At 35.9% G+C, this 21,500-nt stretch overlaps 1 protein-coding gene across 1 annotated transcript; it reads right to left on the bottom strand.

Moving 5' to 3' along the window:
* Window positions 1–12,528: 12,528 nt before the first annotated feature.
* On the bottom strand, window positions 12,529–20,232 carry LOC125873427 (protein TRIGALACTOSYLDIACYLGLYCEROL 4, chloroplastic). Its single transcript, XM_049554370.1, has 5 exons — window positions 19,859–20,232; window positions 19,107–19,353; window positions 16,901–17,261; window positions 14,368–14,705; window positions 12,529–12,743 (listed from the first exon to the last, which is right to left on the bottom strand). The coding sequence occupies exons 1-5, from the start codon at window positions 20,116–20,118 to the stop codon at window positions 12,549–12,551; spliced, it is 1,401 nt and encodes a 466-aa protein (XP_049410327.1). The 5' UTR covers window positions 20,119–20,232; the 3' UTR covers window positions 12,529–12,548.
* Window positions 20,233–21,500: the final 1,268 nt, after the last annotated feature.

Below are 21,500 nucleotides of genomic sequence, written 5' to 3'. Positions count from 1 at the left end.
TCTAGAATCTAACTGACTAACTAACTTGATGTGACTGCCTAACTAACTTTACACAATACAAAATAATTAGCTAACTGACTATTAATCTCAACTAACTAGTTGGTATATTAATCAGCCAATTCCAATACTCCCCCTCAAGATGGATGTATTGATCACATTCAAGAATCCAAGCTTGTCTATCAGAATGTCATGCTGCACTTTTCCTAGAGCCTTTGTCAATTAATCTGCTTGTTGATCCTTGGTGTGAATGTATATTGTTTTGATCAACCCTTGTTGTATTCTTTCTCTAATTGAAATGACAATCTATCTCAATGTGTTTAGTATGTTCATGAAACACTGGATTAGCTGCAATCTGTATGGCAGCCTTGCTATCACAGTGAATGTTGGCTGGTCCAATCAATTCCACACCCAATTCCTAAATAAATTTGTGACCCAAACCACTTCAGCTGTTAAAGTAGCTAAACTTATATACCCTGCCTCTGCTGAAGATCTTGACACTGTGTTTTGTTTCTTGAATTTCCATGTGATCAAGAAATCACCAAACTTCAAGAGAAAACCAGTAACATATCTCCTAGGTATTTGGGAAAGCAGCCCAGTCTGCATCACAGAATCCTGTGAGGGAAAACTTTTTGTTTGCACTCATCAACAATCCCTTACCAGGTTCTGCCTTAATATAGCTTATCACTCTCAATGCAGCTTCCCAATGTGAAACTTTTGGTTGCTGCATGAATTGACTTAGAGATTGTACTGCAAATGCTATATTTGGCCTTGTGTTTGTGAGATATGACAACTTTCCAACAAGTCCTTGATACTTTGTAACATCTAGGAACAATGCATCACTGTTAGTGGTTCCTTCATCAAACTCCACACTAGTCAACTTCATGTTGCATTCTAGTGGTGTTGGAGTTGTTTTAGCACCAGCTAGACCAACTTCAGAGATTAATTCTAGGGCATATTTTCTTTGGTTCATCACTATCCATTTGCTAGACCTAAGAAATTCAATCCCTATGAAGTATTTAAGCTCCCCCAAATCTTTGACCTTGAAATTACTGTGCAACACATGTTTTGTTTCTTATATCAGGATGGCATCATTTCTTGTGATGAGTATATCATCCACATATATCAGTACAATCACTATCCCTTTTCCTCTATTCTCGGTAAACAATGAGTAGTCCAAATGACTTTGAATATATCCTAAATTGCACAAGGTAGTGGTCAATTTTGCATTCCACTATCTTGATGCATGTTTAAGTCCATAAAGAGACTTAACCAACTTACACACCATATTTTCTCCTTCTAACTTGAATCCCATAGGCAACTCCATGTATACTTCCTCAAATAGATCCCCTTGTAGAAATGCATTGAATACATCCATTTCATAAATCACCTAACTCTCAACAGCAACCAATGATATTATGGACCTTATAGTAACCATCTTCACAACTGGTGAAAAAGTCTCATGGTAATCTATACCTTCAGTTTGATTGTACCCCATAGCAACTAGTCTAGCTTTAAATTTGTCAATCGCCCCCATTAGCTTGGTATTTGCTTTTAAAAACCCACTTACATCCTATGGTAGACTTCCCTGCTAGCAGACTTACTAACTTCCAGGTACCATTTTCCTCCAAAGCTTTTATTTCCAACTTCATTGTCCCTATCCATCTCTTGACCTTGATAGACTCTTCATAATTCTTAGGCTCAACCTCTGTAGAGAACTTGGATAAGTAAGTTGCATAAGTATTAGAGATATCCTGATATGAGAGATATCTTCCTATTGAATAAGGATGAACTTTGTCAGAAACTTAAGTCACATAGTCCTTCATCCAAATAGGTGGATTGGAGGTTTTAAGAGACTGTCTAGATCTTACAGGAGCAGTTGGAACATGAGGCAAATCATTCATATCATCTGGACCATGCTCAACATTTACATCAGGTTCTTCATTCAAGTCATCACCATGCATGTCAATCTCAGGAAATTCCTCTTCTTGAGGTGTATGGATAGTTTCATCATGTAATTCATCTGTCTGAGGCATCATAATTTCTTCTAAATCATCATTATAATGCATGTTAAGCTTTGGAAACAATGGAAACTCTGTGGTAACCATTTTCTGAAAAGGGAATATGTTCTTCTTGAAAACAACATCCCTGCTAACTATCATTTTCCTCTGACTCAAGTTGTACATGACATACCCCTTTGAGTGACTGAGTACCTCATAAACATACAACATCTTCTCTTGGAGAAAACTTGTCACCTTTGCGCAATCTTGTAACATAACCCAAACATCCTAGTGTTCTCAAGTGGTCAAGCTTGGCCTTGACCTTATGAAACATTTCATATGGTATCTTTCCTCCTAGGGTAGAAAATCTATTAATCAAATATATAGCTACAAGAGCACATTCTCCCCAGAACCTAAGAGGATTATGGCCATGAAATCTAAGAGCTCTTGCCACCTCAAGTACATGTATGTGTTTTCGTTTAGTCACTCCATTTTGCTGTAGAGTATTAGAACAACTGCTTTCATGAACAATACCATGAGAACTGAGGAGCTCATTGCATTCACTGTTGAAAAACTCAGTTCCATTATCAGATCTCATCATCTTAATATGTGCATTAAATTGTGTCTTGACAAGGACAATAAAAGATGATAAAATTGAAAATACATCACTCTTCAATCTTAACAAATATATCCAAGTCATCCTGGACTTGTCATCAACAATAGTCAGAAAAAATATGTATCCATTATGAGTGACAACTTTGTATGGTCCCCAAACATCCAAATGAATCAACTCAAAAACATTAGTTTTGGACAAACTTAAAGGAAAAGGTAGTCTAGTCTAGTCTACTTTGCAAGTGGACAAACTGGATAGTCTTTACAAATATCATCTGTATCACTAAATGACAGGGGTAACTGACTTAGCACCTTAGCTGAGGGATGTCCCATTCTGTTATGCCACAACATGTTATTCATCAACACTCCACTTTGTGTCATCAGTATTATCTCATTCTCCTTGCCTCCTACTGGGGAATTAGTACAACTCATCTAGCTCCTTACCAATCCCCTTCACCTTCCCATTTGAGAGGTCCTGAAACACAACAAACTTAGGGAAAAAATTAACTGAACAATTAATTTGCCTGGTTAACTGAGCTACTGAAAGTAAATCAAACTTGAAAGCAAGAACCACCAATACATTTTCTAATGTATCACCAACACGTGTCTTATAATTTCCAGTGTGTGTGACTGAAGTGGTCTCTCCATTTGGAAAGTGCACTTTCCTATCCATACTACTCATGTCTTTGGAAATAGAACTTAATCTATATATCTTAGAAGTCATGTGACAAGTGGCCCCTGAATCCACTATCTAACTATTTTATTACATTGTAAACAATGCTTTAGTAATAGGACCAAATATACCTGCCATGTTTGCACTATTGACTCCTAATCTATATATCTTAGAAGTCATGTGACAAGTGGCCCCTGAATCCACTATCCAATTGTCCTTATTTACATTTGTAAACAGTGCTTCAGTAATAGGACCAGTTATACCTACCATGTTTGCACTATTGACTCTTGAAGTTGTTGCCTCTTCCTTATCCAGCATGTGCAAAATCATTAGGTATTGTTGTGGAGTAAAAGTACGTTGAGCTAATATAGATGGTGTCTCATGTGATCCCTGTGACTGAGAAATTGCATGTTTATGTACTGGAGCAAAAGCATCTGGTACTTGATCAATCCTTACTTGATTTGCTACTCCCTGATATGGCCTATCAGTATTCTGCATTCCCTGCATTTGTTTTGTCACACCTTGATCATATCCAATACCAGGCCTCTCAGGTGGTGGCTTCTTTTTAAACTTCCAATCAGGAGGATAGCCATTTAGTCTGTAACAATAGAGTATTACATGCCCTTGCAATTTATAGTAATCACAGATTTGATCCCAATTCTTCTTCTTTGTTTGAGGAAATCTCACATTCCTCTTAATATGTTGTCCTTTCCCTGCATATAGTGTTGTTGATTCTAGCATATCTTTGCTAGAATGAGTACATGCAATAGCCCTTTGGTTTTCATCTGCCATTATCATGGCATATGCCTTATTAACATTAGGCAGTGGTCTCATCATTAGAATTTGACTTATCGCGTAACTATAAACTTCACTTAGTCCCATCAGAAAAGCAAATAACCTCAGGTAAGCTAAATGATCTATGTAACTTCTCGATTTATCACAGTCACATGATAGTGGGGGCATAAAAGCATCACACTCATCCCATAGTAGTCACAATTTTGTAAAATATCCAGAAACATTCAAGTTACCTTAATGTATTGTGCAGCTGGTAGATCCTGGATCCATCAACCTTATTGAATCAATCCTTGAGATCTCTTCACACCTCAGCTGCATTATCAGCATACATAATTCCACTTAACAGCTCTTTGGAAACAGTGTTCATGATCCATGCCAACACAAAACAATTGCATTTCTCTCACTGTTCCTCCAATTCCATCTTGTAATCACTCCTTCTATATGTTCCAACACAAAACCCAATTTACTCTTTGCACGAAGATTAATCAGCATAGATCTGCTCCAAAGTGAATAGATCTCTATACCAGTGAGTTGCACTGTAGTCAACACAGTTGCATGAGTATCAGATGGATGAAGGTACAGAGGGTGATTTCGCTTCTTCTCAATGGATTCAAGCGTATCAGCTTGCATCGCAGTTGCATTCACAGTCGCGTTCACAGTCGCATTTGATTCTCCAGTATTCATCTTGTCCTCTGCTTCCACAAAGGACCTTCAATGGCGGAAAAAACTACAGTTGAATTGAATCTCAATTCACAGCTCTGATACCATGATGAAAGTTAATCTAGAAAGCTTTACTAGAATTAACAAAATGAATTCTTCATTCAATATAACTTGAAAAGAAGTAATGGAATACAATGCTATATATGTACAGAACTAGAAGCTTCTAGAATCTAACAGACTAACTAACTTTACACAATACAAAATAATTAGCTAACTAACTATCAATCTCAACTAACTAGTTGGTATATTAATCAACCAATTCCAATATGTTTAATGATGTAATGATAAATTGTTATGTGATTAACTTAACGTGTTTTAATGGGATCTAGTCTTAAATTTTATGATCATGTGGTTTCAAGTTCTTAACTATATGTTGATGTGTACAATTTTGGGCCACATTCGAGAATTTGATGTGAGGACTATTCTATACATGTCTAGGTGATTTTGGAGTTATTTAATAAGTAAAGTTGTGTTCCAAGAGTTGGTATTGATATGAGAATATTGGAACTCGACATGATTTCTAAATTTATGGGCTGACCTCGTTGGGGCCGTCATATCGAGACTGGTTGGCTATAGCGGGAATTTTTTGCTATTGTGGCATGTCAACCACTAAAGTGGATAAGGCAGGACAGAACTCCTGCTCTATTTTTCCCTATTTCTCTCTTCATTCTCGAGGCATGTAAATCATTATTTTCAATCCATACACATGCAAAAACAATATAAGCGCATCAAAAACAACCATAGAATATATTATCGGTAAGTAGAGAGGTAAAACAAGTATTTATATGCTATAAACATAAAGGAAAGCAAAAAATAAATGTCTTCATGCCCCAACGGAGTAAACCCAAAACAAGTCTTAACATATCCCGGGGGGGGGGGGGGGGNCTAATCGGACTCAAAATTTCTAGTACTGGAAAGAAGAAGAGTATTGGGTCAGGTATGGGTTGATGATGGGTTTGGGTCAACGTATTGTTGAAGGAATTGGGCTGAGTCTGTTTATTAGGAATGCGTTAGTTGGGATTATGAAGTGGGATGGGTCGATTTAAGGAATTAATCAGGCCCAAAGCTGGCCTCTTGATGGGTTGAGAGAGGGAAACAAAATGGTTAGATTTGCGATTCCAAAATGGCTAAATGAGTTACAATTATAACCAACTAATGTTAAAACATAGCCAAATTAAAGTCAATTGGTGAATTCGGCTAACCACTAAACAAGACGAATTAATATAAATAAATTAATGATCTTCTTAATCTTAATGAAATAAAATAGTTATCTTGATTTTAAAATAATTAATTTATTACCAACTAATTAACTCAAAATTATAACTATAATTTTATTTATTTATTTATTTATTTTTTTGATTTGCACCGGGTGTCCGAGTCTCTTTGAGCCTCGACTAATCCCGGGGGTGCACAGGCCCTCGGCAAGGAGAATTATAACTATAATTTAAACTAAACTAAATTAGTAGAATGTTAATTAAAAAATAAAATCTCTTAGAGATGATTTTCAAATACTTATAAAATATATAAAATACGTATTTATTATTTAAAAATGAAAAATTATTTTAAAAATAACTTGAAAATATTTAGATTTTCTGAAACTAATCTTTTCAATCGTTTGAAAATGAAGAAGTTCGATGATTAATCTATATTGTGGAGGTCAAAAATTAGGTGTCAACATATGACATTTGTTCAAACTGTTACAAAATAAAACAAGTAATTATAATTAGACAATAAAAATGAGTACTAAATATTAAACTTATAAAGAAAATATCAAATTTACCTGACTTGACCTTGCATATAGAAATTCAATACCAATAAATAAATAAATAAATCCATTTTGTGGTTGTTTTTAAACATATGAGTTGAGTATTTTGGGAGTAGTATTGAGCACCGATATGAGGACGAGTTCATATTAACTCAAGTCTCCATAAACCATGTAGCCATCGTGGGTAGAAAGGGTCACACTTTTTTGAAGATTCCTTAGGCTTTTTAGCATAGACTAGTGGATCCACTTAGTTGAGAGGTTCTATATACCAGCAAGGTATAGGACAATTCTGGCAGCATGGGTGAGACGTTGTATCATCACATAACTCATAGTGATGGTTGTTGGTTAGAGAAACTCCCATAGAATTATATTACTTTATATATAAATTGAGTTGTTATTGTACTTCTTTAACACATTGAGTTACTACCTACTGTTTTAAATGCTTTATATAAACTGCACCTTTACTTTTTGTATTTCTGCATTGAGTTGAGTATTCATGAGTTGAGTAAAGCTGAGGTAAGTGTTTCTTTCAGTATTCATTTTAAGCTTATGTCGTGTTTAGTTTTCCCCTCGCATACTCATACATTCATTTTACTGATGTCATTTGGCCTGCATCGTTTTGTGATGCATATACAGGTAACCAGGATCAGCATCCAGCGATTCGTTGATCTAGTCGAGCACTCAGAGTCAATTGGTGAGCCTCTTTGCTTTCCGGAGGATTCTTTTGGTTATGTTTTGTTTTATTGTTTTTGGCTATTTCAGCTGTTAGGATGATCGGGGGTCTTGTCCCGACATCCCTCTTAGTATCTAGAGGCTTCATAGACATTCAGATATGAGTTCTTTAGTCATGATATTTCAGTTGTTTGATTTAAAGACTTGAGTTGCCATTTTGGCTAAGTTGAAGTTATTTTCTAAATATTCTCAGTTTACCTATTCAAACAATTTATTTAAGACTGTGTTTAAGTACATTTTCTGTTGAGTAAGTCTTCCAGTGAGAGTCTAGCCGGACCAAGGGTTCGCTTGGAGCCAACAATGGTTTTCGAGTGCCAGTCCCGCTCAGGGTATAGGCTCGGGGCGTGACAAACTTGGTATCAGAGCACAGAGTTCAAGATTCCTAGGGAGTCTATGAAGTCGTGTCTGTAGAGTCCTAGTTATCATTGTGAACTGTGCCACATCTATAATTAGAAGGCTGCAACATTTAGGAATTTCCTTCACTTCTTTCGTACTCATTTCGTGAGATAGAGTTCATCTCTATAAAGTCTCTTTCTAACTCGTGCTTGTGCGTGTCTTTTAGTTGATCATGCCTCCACGAAAAGTTGTCCGAGGTCATCCTGCTAGGAGGAATGTCGAGGAACAAGGGGGTACCTAATGCATTTGAAGTACAACCCCAAGGAGAGGTCACCAATGCTGAATTTCGGGAAGCCATCCGAATGCTGAGTCAAGTTGTGACCAACCAAGTGGGACAAAGAGGGGTTTGACAGGATGTAGTTGATATGTCTAGGATCCAAAAGTTTCTAAGGATGAATCATCCGAGCTTCACTGGTTTAAGCATCACTTAGGATCCGGAGAACTTCGTTGAGGAGCTTCAGAAGGTTTTTGAGATTATGCATGTCACCGATGCTGAAAGAGTGGAATTATCTTCATACCAACTAAAGGGTGTCACTAGAATCTGGTTCGATCAATGGAAGAAAGGTAGAGCTGAGGGTGCACCGAATGTGAGTTGGGTTATGTTTGAGGAGGCTTTCTTGGGGCTTTACTTTCCCCGGGAATTGAGAGAAACCAAGGTACGAGAATTCCTCACCCTTAAGCAGGAGTTAATGAGTATTTATGAGTATAGTTGAGGTTCACCCAACTTTCTCGATATATTCCGGAGATGGTTGCGGATATGAGGAGTAGGATGAGTCTATTTGTTGCCAGATTGTCTCGTCTGTTGAGTAAGGAAGGTAAGGTTGCGATGCTAATAGGTTAAATGGACATAGTGAGGTTGATGATTCATGTGCAACAGGTTGAGGAGGATAAGTTGAGGGATAAAGAAGAGTTCAGAAACAAAAAGGCTAAGACATATGGGAATGAGTCCGGGCAGCAAAAAAGTAATGCCAACCGGGCGTCCTTCCAATAAAAACAAAAGGGACCTGCTCCATCATCTGCTAGTACACTTGCACCCAGAAACAAAGGTGAGTACAATAGTCAGAATTCACAATACTTCAGAGCTATACCTGGATAGTCTCAAGATAGTGTGGCACAAGGAGGTAATAGAACTCTTGCATGTGCTGAGTGTGGTAAGACCCACTCAAGAGTGTGTAGCGATGGCTCCACTGATTGCTTCAAGTGTTGTCAGAATGGTCACTTCATGAAAGAGTGCCCTACGAACAGGCAGAGCGATGGTAATGAGGGCAATAAAGACCAATCTTCATCAGTTGCCCCACCAGACAGAGTTCCATCTAGAGGAGCTACTTCAGGGGTTGGAGGAGGAACAAACCGCCTATATGCTATCACTAATCGCCAAGAGTAAGAGAATTCGCCGGATATTNTTGCTTCAAGTGTTGTCAGAATGGTCACTTCATGAAAGAGTGCCCTACGAACAGGCAGAGCGATGGTAATGAGGGCAATAAAGACCAATCTTCATCAGTTGCCCCACCAAACAGAGTTGCATCTAGAGGAGCTACTTCAGGGGCTGGAGGAGGAGCAAACCGCCTATATGCTATCACTAATCGCCAAGAGTAAGAGAATTCGCCGGATGTTGTCACTGGTATGATCAAAGTCTTTACTTATGATGTTTATGCTTTGCTAGATCCAGGAGCGAGTTTATCTTTTGTGACTCCATATGTTGCAATCAATTTTGATGTTCTTCCTGAGAAACTTTGTGAGCCCTTTTTGTGTTTCTACACCTGTTGGGGAGTCTATTCTAGCTGAGCGAGTATATCGTGATTGTACCATTTCCGTCAATCGCAAGAGCACCATGGTTGATTTAGTTAAGTTAGACATGGTAGATCTTGATGTTATTCTGGGTATGGACCAACTTCATGCCTGTTATGCCTCCATTAATTGTAGAACTCGAGTTGTTAAGTTCCAGTTTTCTAATGAGCCAGTCTTTAAGTGGAGGAGTAGTTCAGTCGTGCCTAATGGTCGTTTTATTTCGTACCTTTATATATATATATATATATATATTCCCAATTTTTTGAATTTTTTTCGCTAACTAATTTTTATTTGTTTCTCTACATTTCAGATTTAAATTTGCAGTTGTGTATTCTTCACTTCTCAATCACAACATCAAGTACTCATTTTCTGACAATATTATTTGCCATTTTTTTGAATATTTTTCGCTAACTAACGCTTATTTGTTTCTCTACATTTCAGAGTTAAATTTGCAATTGTGTATTCTTCACTTCTCAATCACAACATTAGGTACTCATTTTCTAACAATTATTATTTTACAAAAATATAATATAATATGTGGAAAAATGTAACATATGTCTAACATTAAGATTTATGAAAAGTATAAATGATATAATAAACTTTAGATATATTAGTTCTTTGAACTTTTTTCCTTTGTTTTTGGGATATTTACACATGGTCAGGGGCGGACCCACATGGAGGTTTTCGGGTGCTCGAGCACCCATTAACCTCGTATCGAACTATATATACTTGTATTGAAATTAAGACAAAGTCATATAAAACTAAAGGTGAGCACCCATGCTACAAACGATTCAATTGGTTTGTTGGTTGAAAGTGGGTGCTCAAGGTTTACATTTTGCTTCTCAGCCCCGGTTCGAATCCCTCTAAACACATTATTTCTACCTTTTCAACTCTTCTTTTTGTGCCTTATAATTTCCAATTACACTTTCTTTTATTTGTTTATTTATTTATTTATTTATTTATTTACTTTTGTCCTTGATCTATTTTCCCTTTCACATTGTCCCGCCGAATTTTCTTAAATTAAATTTTATACAAAAGTTCCAAAATTCCTTCTCCCTTTTTCAATATACTTTTACTCAAATTTTTTTATTAATTTTTTTTCGCAATCGTATTTAATTATCATTTTTATGACTAGTGTTAAATTTATGCATTAATATTTTGTGATTGATAGTTAAAGAAGCAACCACGATCGTAAAATCTTGAAGCGGTCACTGCTCATGTCTAATATGCAACTTAATCATGATTTTCCATGTTTATTTACTCTTTCTTTCTCGTCAGTCTAATTAGGGTAAATGAAAAGGGAAGGGAAAAATATTATGTTCTAGAACCTTCATTTAAGTTCTCCAACTCAAAAGCAAAAAAATCCTCTTTCTCGTTGGTTTGCCTTTTTGGTAATTACAATAGTTCGTGAAGGTATATTGTTCCTCCTCTTTTTTTTTTCTTGAACCAATTCAATGATTTTTGATTGACTATTAATTTTTTTTTAAAAAAACACTCTTGTTGAGGAATTTTAGCGCGCAATTACGCTCTTTGGTTAATACAAGTTTATATTAAAAATAGTGAGGACCCATAATCGTAAAATCTTGGATCCGCCACTGCACATGGTGATAGATTTTGTTGTAGTTTATACATTATGATTATATTTAAAAAGGTTTACTAAAATTATTTTATCAAATTCACATGTATTATAATTTATAATCTTGAATTAAACAAACGATGCATGTAGTATGTACAACTATGATTTATATATATAATATAATTATCTTGAATTAAACAAATGATGCTATGTATAACTATGATTTATATATGTAATATTGATTAAAACAACATTTTGAGAAGCAGTCCAAACATAACCTCAGAATCAATTTTTAAAAATGGCATAAACTAAATATATCCAAACGCATTACTTACCAATAGAAACTGCATTAACTAAGAGTATAAGCAGGCACTGAATAGCTAGAATTACTTATACCAATAGAAGAAATGGGCCAAACACATATATAGCCCCTTTAACTTGTCCACATTTTTCATTTTAACACTTTATCTTAGCCTTGTTCCATTTAACTCTTAAACTCCATTTTTTATGTATCATTTTAACACAAAATACTATTTTTATGATTTCTTTATTTTTATATATATTCTTCAATTGCAACTTCTTATTTTAAATCCACATGTGTCAGTTAATTTTAGTTAAAAAATTAAAAATTAACAAAAAATAATTCTTTTTAAGAGTGTTAAGTATTTTTGTGTGAAAAATAACCAACGAAATTGTATTGGTTTTCTTTCTTTAAAATCACCGACAACCTAACAAAGTCAGTCGAGTTTTAACATTGTTTAGTAGTGTTATTAGCAATGAACAAGAGTCTTTTTTTAGAAGTGTTATTAACAAAGTCAGTCGAGTCTTTTTGAAGATGAGTTTTTTTATTCGTATTGATTTATATTAAAAATTAAAAGTGAGTATTTGCGTTAAATTTAGATAGCCTGGATGATAAGAAAAAATAAATAAGTAGTGTTATTTAATTTAATTGAATGTTTAAGAAAGAAAATCAAAGAACTTTCGTCAATTTATTTTCATGCAAAAATACAGAGAGATATCAAAAAATAATATTATTATTTGAAAACTTTTATGTTCGNAATTAAAAGTGAGTATTTGCGTTAAATTTAGATAGCCTAGATGATAAGAAAAAATAAATAAGTAGTGTTATTTAATTTAATTGAATGTTTAAGAAAGAAAATCAAAGAACTTTCGTCAAAATACAGAGAGATATCAAAAAATAATATTATTATTTGAAAACTTTTATGTTCGTTCCTGAAAGTTTAATTTTTTTACGAAAATTAACAGGCACACGTCTATTTTTTTTTAAAATAAGAAATTGCAATTGAAGAACATAAATAAAAATAAATCATAAAAAATAGTATAAGTGTTTAAATGGTACAAAAAAAATGGAGTCTAAGGGTTAAAATGAAACAAAGCTAAGTTGAAGTGCCAAAATGAAAAATGAGGGCAAGTTTGGGGGGCTGTGTATGTGTTTGGCCGAAGAAATGAAGTGCAATACAGATGATGGTGATATTAAGTTTCAAAGAAACGAAGTTCTACCATAAATTCACGCTGCATGGGAGAGTACCAAGCAACAGCCTTGGCAGACCAGAGAACTTGTAAAGCATGTTCAATGGCAAATACAGGATTCTTCACACTTAAATACCAATCCTTCTTCAAATCAACTGCTATCTCTGAATCAACTCTAAAGCTGAAAGGTCCTATGATCTGCATCAATGTAGCGCAAACCAAAATCAGGAATCTAAAATGTTCGCACTTTAAATTCAGCATCACTCCATGAACCACCAAGCATTACTACAACCCTTCCCCAATTAACCATAGGTGATATACGTACAAAAGAGGAAATTAATAGACTTATAAATTGTCATTTAGCATGTGAATCATTTGCATGCTAATACCTGCGTACAGACACAAGTACTAGAAATAAAGTTGCTGAGAAAATTTTGAAGTTCACTTACATAATGGTGGTATTTCGAGTCAGTTTGCACACACCTCTATTGTTTCATCGGATAGCTACTACCTCCCTCAAGTACAAGTACCGTGTAATTTGCTCATCGGAGCTTAAGGCATCAAGAGAGATGAAATCACCTAAGATATATTGCCTATGCTGATATTTGAACACTGGTTTCCCATGATTTCCATTCCACTTTATTGACAGCTATTAGAATGTTTGTATATAAAAATAAAAAATATAACAAAAATTCATGTTTGGAATCCCTATAATTGTGTAATTAGGAGTGGGAAGAGTGGTTGTAGTAGCTCCAGAGACCCCTCTAGTGATCTGGTTCAACCTGTGTCAATTTGGAGATTCTTCAGGCATCAACATATGATTTCGCGTGATGGCTAGAGAGGTGGAATAGGGGGTTAGATGAACCAAGAAAGCAACAGAATTTTACCAGACTTATCATTCTTACCCTTGTTTTATCCATCCTCCGGGATGAATATGGCATGTTTCCTATCCCCTAGCTAACTTTCAATCCTTACAAACGGCAGAATATTATCAGACAGAACACTGAAAGAAATAATAGTAAATGTAGCACACTAAGGTGATAATCTTGTGTCTTTCATTTTCTAAACTAGAAAGTCGCAATTTTTATTAATGTGTTAATGTCACACAAAAATTCCATACAAAACAAACACATTGAACAACTCACTATGAGGTGATCACACCTACACATGTCTCAAGATCTCAAGAGGTAAAAATATAAGGAATCATTTTAAGCACAAGGCCATAGTATTTCTTCTATTCCTTTAATCCTTTGTAATTAAACACTATCTAAGGCAGCAATTCATGCAAATAATTCTACGTTATAAGCTACTACACCTTTCCACGCAGGGATAGCCAATTAAAATATTAGATTGATTTGATTCCCTCTATCCTAAAAGATTTTCTAACTTCCCTTGTCATTCTTAACATGCTTGGGAAGTTCCCCTTCACCAAAATGCTTTGAATATCATGATACCTCAAAGCTAACATAACCTTTAGCTCTACTTTTGGACTCACTTCTAGTTAGATACTATATAATATATGCTTTGCTGTACAAAAGATTGGATGTTGTCAGTAGAGAGTCATATGTTTTGCAAGTGTTTTCTACCTTTTGGTATAATTCTTGTATACGGGCGATTTTTGTTGTCCTTGAATTAATAAAAAAGAATTGTTTTATCACGAAAATTTATATGCCCTGTTCATACTTTTTTGAAAACAAATTATATAATATGTATGTTGTCTATAAGCAAGTTCTATTGAACTAAAGTAATAAAAGCAGGACCAAGGGAGGAATTCATCAAAACATAAAATTAGCGGGCCATGTTATATTTGAACAGGAGATACCTGCTGCTGAAAAGAAAGTGAGGCACGTGGACAAATTGCTTGTAGTGCCTCAACATTTGGTACTTGAGAATTGTAAAGACTGCATGCTACAGAGGTTATTCCAGAAAAAAGTTTTGACCCTGAAGGAAAGTTGAAGCTTGTATGGACACGAGTGAGATCCAGGAACAGCCTTTGGAAATTTCCGTGCTGTGCAGTGAGTGAAGCAGATGCAAATGAATCCACTGAAACAGCAGAATTTGCTACTTGGGCTCGAAGGTCAAAATCTTTCAGACCCCGTAAACTGCATGATTGTTGCCTTTTCATTGAATTTTCTCCGAGATATGCAGAAAAAACAGCACCTACACTGATGAACATACGTAAGCTACCACAGGAATGGGAAAAGGATGAGATTATTTAGCTCTCATCCTTCTACAAGGCAGCATTGAGTTGTATACATATTGACAATATGCAAATTGGTTCAATGAAGCAAATAAGGTCAGAAGTAATTTCTAAGTAGTTTCCAATCCAGTGGCATTATGCACAGTTCATTCATGGCTCACTTTCTACATCTTATCACCAATTAGAATCAATTTTGACCTTAACATTATCACAAAACATACAAAAGGTAAGAGAAAAGACGTGCAGTAAAAAGGAGGTTTAGTCATAGGGGTTAAAAGATAACTCAGTAACTATTCCATTATCTAATGAAGACAATAGATGAGAGAATTTTTTTTGGACAAGGTAAATAATTTTTTCTTTTGAGAATTAGAAGGTAAATAATTTCATTAACAAATAGTTCTTTACTAACAAATAGAGAAACCCCGTATACAAGACATATACCAAAAGAAGAGAACTTACATCCAAATAGAGTTCTCAACAGAAATGATCCAGTCCTCTATACATATAGGAACCTTGTAAGTACACAAAAAGAAACTAGACATGAAACACTACTTTGCACCTTACAAAATCTTCTTCCACCCCTTCAAATATCGTCTTATTTCTTTCTTTCCAAATAACCCACATGATTGCTAAGGTGGCGGCATTACATGCCCTTGGGCTTCTCTTACCCCTCCTATGAGTCCAACTTTACAAAGCTTCCTTCACTATGCCAGCATCACCCATAGCATCCGAAACAAATTGAGGGTCACCCTCCATAATTGATTAGCCCCCTTATAGTGCAATAAAAGATGATAAACATTCTCGCTTGCACTCTTAGACATATTACCAACTGACTTAAGTGATCCTCCTCTTCCTCAAACTTTTATTGTTAATATTAGTATCGCTCCCCTTGCTGCCAACCAAACAAACATACCTTCCTTGGTGCTCCAGGGATCCAAATAGAGTTATGGGGGAGAGTACATTCCTCTTTCACTAGTAGCTTCATAAATAAGAACTAACAGTAAAAAAACCATCACCACTCTCCCTCCAACTCCATATATCCGATAAGTTGTTAGGAGTTTCTAGCCCATGTAAAAGCTCAATCAAATTGTGAAATCCTCCCATCTCTCAATCCTGAAGATTCCTTCTGAATTTTAAGTCCCAGTGGATAACACCCTTTGAGTTTGTTGCGCTGTCATCCCTCTTTGTCAGGAAACACGGTAGATATTTGGAAAGGATTCCCTTAACTCGTTCTCCCCACACCACTTATGTTGCCAAAAACCAATCCTCCTACCATTTCCAACCTTAACGAAAATATGTCCACAAAAATCTTTCCATCCCTTAATAATACTCCTCCACAACCCACACCCAAACGGAGTTATAATGTTTCTAATCCTCCAGCATCCCTTCCATTTCTCCATACTTTTCCACAACCACCCCTCCGAAAAACATTCTCCTCCACCCCAAATCTCCATAACCACTTCTTCAACAGAGCTTTATTGAACACCTAGAGATTCTTTAACCCCGAGACCTCCCCATTTCTTTGGAGAAGTGACAACTCTCCAATTCACAAGATATGTTGCTTAATACCTTTCGTTGTGTCCCATAAAAAGTTACACTGAAGTCTTTCCAATCTTTCAATTACTTTGCTAAGAGCATGCAAAGGTGACATGAAGTACGTATGAATACTAGAAAGGGTGCTTTTGATAAAAACTTTCTTACCCTTTTCTACAAATACCTCTTTTGCTATCCCGCTAGTCGTTTCTCCACCCTTTCGATCACCAGATTCAAAGTAGTAGGTAGAGCACCCACCTCGCAGTTCAACCCTGCACCATCTCGTCGATATTAACCACTTACCCCACGTAGTGATCTCACATTTTCTGATTTTAATCTTAAGGTCTTACGCAGCCTAGTTACAAAGAAGAATTTATCTCAAATGATTTAACTGGTGTGACATATATCTGCCAGAATTCCCAACTTATACAACTCTCAACCAGTACAGGTAACGAGAGCACCAACAGACAAGAAAACCGCGGCTATATTAAGTTGGTGAGAAATAACAAGTTTACAAGTGATATGCAAAGGTAGAGAAAAGTACCAGCATACAGAGTGAAAACAATAATATTAGCTCTAAACTACAAAGAAGAAATTATATCAACGATATTGAAGTTCTCACCAAGTATCCATGATGCTGAAATATGAGGATTAGACAGGAATATATCATATGGTTGCACCATCTTTAGCATAGACGCTTCACTTCGCCAAAGGTCAATATTTTTCTTCAAGGAAACTACACCTTTGGCAGTGAAACCTGGAAGCAAAGCAGCAGGTGGTGGTAATTCATCACTATGCTGACCTTCATACTGCTTGGGTGAACCTGCACAATTATTGAAAAACAAATGGTAGCTAGCACCAGAGTCGAGAGTTGTTGATGCAAGATCAAGTGAGAGTGAGAATGGTACATCCCAGTAACTCCCCTTCCCATCAACAAAAAGTCCTGGACAAGCTGCCTCCATTGTAAGATTATGATGAGGAAACTGAAAAAAGGGAAAGAATCTGATATAAAAGTAGCTCTGCATAAAATATTTTAAAGTAGAACAAACCAAGGAAAACTGATTGACTAGTTCTTTATCAGTATTCACTAGTTTCTTTATCATTACAAATCAAACATAACTGGATGTGAATAAATACTTCGATAGAAAACTCTAGCCTTTTGGTGTACTTCAAAATACATAAATAATGCAGATGTTATAACAGACGCATTAGTTCCCTGCATAACTGACACTAGGGATGAAGCCCCTGTATTCCCTTGACGCTTATTAAAATGTGATGCAGGAGAAGGAGTTAAGGAAAAGATTACCATTGGTATGACTGTTCATTTAAAGCCAACTGCACTTCTACCTAATCTTTAAGGGATTTGGCAAGAATTAGCTTGTTATTTACTTTGGACAATTTACCAGATAGTCCCTGGTTGTTCAGTGACTTATTTGGATTAGGGTTCTTAGACTCCTCTAATAAATAGAGTTAGACTCAACCTTTTTTTGATTTACACAATTTAGACTCAACTTTCTATTTTCTTCCTTTGATATGTGTAATGACCCTCTAGGTCATTTCTGAGTTTATGCCTTTTGTTCGTCGTTTAGAGTGTTACTATAGCGACCCCAAGTCATTTATGACCTACTGGGACTGAGAGTTTGTTCACCTGATCGTTCATTTCGTTTTTGTGCGAGTTTCTGTGTTTTGGAGCTTTTGAACCTTGAACGGTCAGTTTTTATCAAAAATTCAAGATGATGACCTTAAAATCCAATTCTGACGATTCCACCAACTTTGGAAGGGTCATATTAGGCTAGTAGCATGGTCGACATGACTCCCGAGACATTCACTGCGAGTATGTGGGATTAGGCGTTTTAACTTTCAAGTTAAGGCCTAAGTTTGACTTTAGTCATCTGAGTAAACGAACTCAAATGAAAGTTCTGTCAGCGCGGTTAACTCTGAAATGTTTTGTTTGGTCTAGAACGACCCTTTGTTCGGATCCTGAGGCTTCCGGGCTAATTCCGAGCCCCCTTGTGGATTTTGGCTTAAAATGGAGTTTAGGGGTGGGTCCCACTTTTTGCCGAGATGACCTCGTATGGAAATTTCTACTGCTCTGTTGAGTCCGAATATCGAATTTGATAGGGTTGCATATCTTGTTTGCGTGCACGGGGTTCCGAACGAATTCGAAACACCATTTTGGAGATGTTCAACTTGCCAAAAACCAATTGATGCCAGCTAGTGTAGGCCAAAATGGCCTTCGCGTTCGCGGGCCATAGGCTGAATTCGGGGAGGTTAGGCAGCCTGGTGACGGCGTTCGTGAGGCCCGCATTCGCAGGATTCCTGCATGGATCGTGGATGCCCAGTTTCCTCTTGGCCGAGATTGCGGAGGCCCTCGCCCTGTTTGCACTACAAAGGTGTTATTTCAACTTAGCTCTTGATAGTAAGATACCTAACAGAATAAAATAGCAAAGTCCTAACAAAATAAAAATAGCAAGAGTCCTAATTAACTTAGGAAATATTCTATTCGAATCTTACAAATAATTCAAAAATATCATTCTCATATTCCCCTATTAATTCCGGTGTTTGGAATACTGTTTGCCAACACAAATAGTGTTGATAACTAAAAAAACCTTTCCACTATACTTCCACATCAATGTGATGTCCCAATTGGAAAAATTGATTACAACATAAAAATAGACTTAATTGGGAAACAGAGAAAAGAAGATTTCCTCTTTAAACAGAGAACTCAAAAATAGTATAGGGAGAGTGATATTTTCTCACACAACCTAGAATATGACAGGAAACATCAATCAGCAGGTCATGAAATTTTAGAGTTCATACATGCTTGCCTTATGATGAAGAACTGCTCTTTTTTGAGGCACCTTCTCATCCCCGTAAGCATCCAAACTTATGATCAATGTATCGTCCGGTGTTAGAAACAGCTCTGAACAGAAGCCCAGGGCATAAAAGGATTTTTGGATAAAGTTCCTTCTAATGGATTGAAGCCATGAGGAGTCTGGCAGATGCTTAGTTTTATTTTTTCTGAGAGAAGAAACAAATCTCTGGACATTTAACTGACCAAGCAGCATAGCAGACCTGCATGATTGAGGATTAGTGAACTATAGTTTTGCAGAAACTTCACATTGCAAGCACAAAATAGAATTTGAACTAGCAACAAGATGATAGTTGAATACCAAATAAAGTATAACCGCATTAAAGTCCCTGAAAACCAGAAATGACATCTCTAAAATGTAACACTATTCTGATGTCTATAAGAGACAAAAGATCAGTTGTATCCACCTAGGGGGGAAATGGGGAAGTGGAGGAAACCCCCACACCTGTTCAGAAGGTGCTTAGGTAAAAAAACTGAATAGTTCAAACACCACATCATTGCTAACTTCAACTGAGATAATGAAGCAGAAGTAAACTAAATTGAAGGAATTCAATGAATAAGTCGAGATTTTAGCAGCTACACAGGGATTTCACAGAGAATAGGAAAAGAATCAATTTGATAACTGCCTCTAACTACTTCAACAGATTGTAACTAACATAACAAGTTCATTGGCAAACTACACTATTTTCATCAATAAAGCATACATACCAGTTTTCAGCAATAGGAAGAGAAAGAACCCGTTGAAGCAAGAGGCCCCTGTTGGCGGCGACAGCAGGGACGAAAGGCATGGCCATGAAACGCTGAAAGAAATCGATTTGTTGGAACCTTGAAAGCCTCGAACCGCGAGATAACCCCAAGGGCAATGGGTCGCCAGGAACTGGCCGGGCCTGGCCGTTGAGAGTTATTGGAGTCGACAAGTCCAATTCCCAAAATCCTCCGGAGTCCATAGCCCACCTAAGTTTCTTCATATCTCTTCGTCGGAATGACAGATTCTCCCCCCTCAAAGCGAATGCATTTTGACTAGAGTCTGACGGCCGAGTGAATAATTCGGCTCACCCTGTCCCTTGCCACTGGTTTTCGTCTGTTTCCTTTCCCTTCACATTTCATTGCTTGTTTTGGTTCTTGTTTGAGACAATTAAATGAAAGGTGTCAATTAAGTCTTACTTTAGTTTTTTGTGATATTTTGATCAAAAAAGGATCAAATCTATTTTAAAATTTAATTAAGTAAATTTGGGATCATATTAACATTTTTAAAACTTTCTACTTTTTTATATACAAAAAAACACTTTATTTTTCAATTTTTATAATTCTATCCAAACCATTTAAAAAAAGTAAAAGAAAATAGAATTTTTTGTTCTTCTCCCAACGTTCTCTCTTCTCTTCTTCTTCCTTAGAAAATTCGAAAATCCGACTATCAAAACAAATATTTTCCCAAATCTTATCTTCCTCCTCATCTCCGGCAGTGACTCTCTCCTTTTTCTGAACTGAAGATTGTGTTCGAGTTAAAATGGGTAAGTCATTTTTTTGAAAGATTTTATAATTTTCGAACAATACTAAGTTTTTTTCTTGGGTTAATGAATAATAAATTGTTCTATAGATGTGAAAATTGAATAATAGTGTAATGGTAGCTATTATTTATTGTTTTTGAAAGAAGATCAACAAACCCAAAAAAAACCCTAATTTTGAGGAAATGTATATGTATTGTTAACATTTAGTGAAAATTCGTTTTTTGTTGCTTTTGTTGTTCCTTTTGTGACCATTTTGTTCATATGATTTTAGAAATACAGTCTTGTTCAGTTGTTTAACATAAATTTCATTTGTTGAAAGATGTGTCGTATGTTGCTACATTTTAGTGATATGTTGGTATATATTCCAACAGAGTTATCATATGTTGGAACATATCACCTAAGTGTTAGGGCAACAAAATGGTCATCTGTAGTAACAAAAAGATTAATTTGTGGCACATGAAGATTCATATGTGACCACAGAAGATTCATTCGTGGCAACAGAAGGTACATATGTGGCAACAGAATATCCATCTGTGTCAACATAAGTATAAATTGCTACCCATTATTACTTTATAATCAATTGTAAACTTTCAACCTTTTTTTATTTACCTTGTAGATGAAATGATACAAGAAGCTTCATCCATGACAACAACTCAATCTTTTATTAGTGTTGCTTCCTCTTCTAACATCAAATGCTCTTTTTGTCTATGCGAATAATGTGAGCCGCAACATGATTATTTTATTAGTCACGTTAAAGAAATGACTGATATTTTTAAGGAAATGACTTATAATATTGATGTTCATACATCCAAGAAAATTTCACAGCCTTTTAAGTGTAGGAA

The sequence above is a fragment of the Solanum stenotomum genome, chromosome 1 (assembly GCF_019186545.1).
Source record: "Solanum stenotomum isolate F172 chromosome 1, ASM1918654v1, whole genome shotgun sequence".
NCBI classification, from domain to species: Eukaryota; Viridiplantae; Streptophyta; class Magnoliopsida; order Solanales; family Solanaceae; genus Solanum; species Solanum stenotomum.
This window is presented reverse-complemented; position numbering and strand designations above follow the sequence as displayed.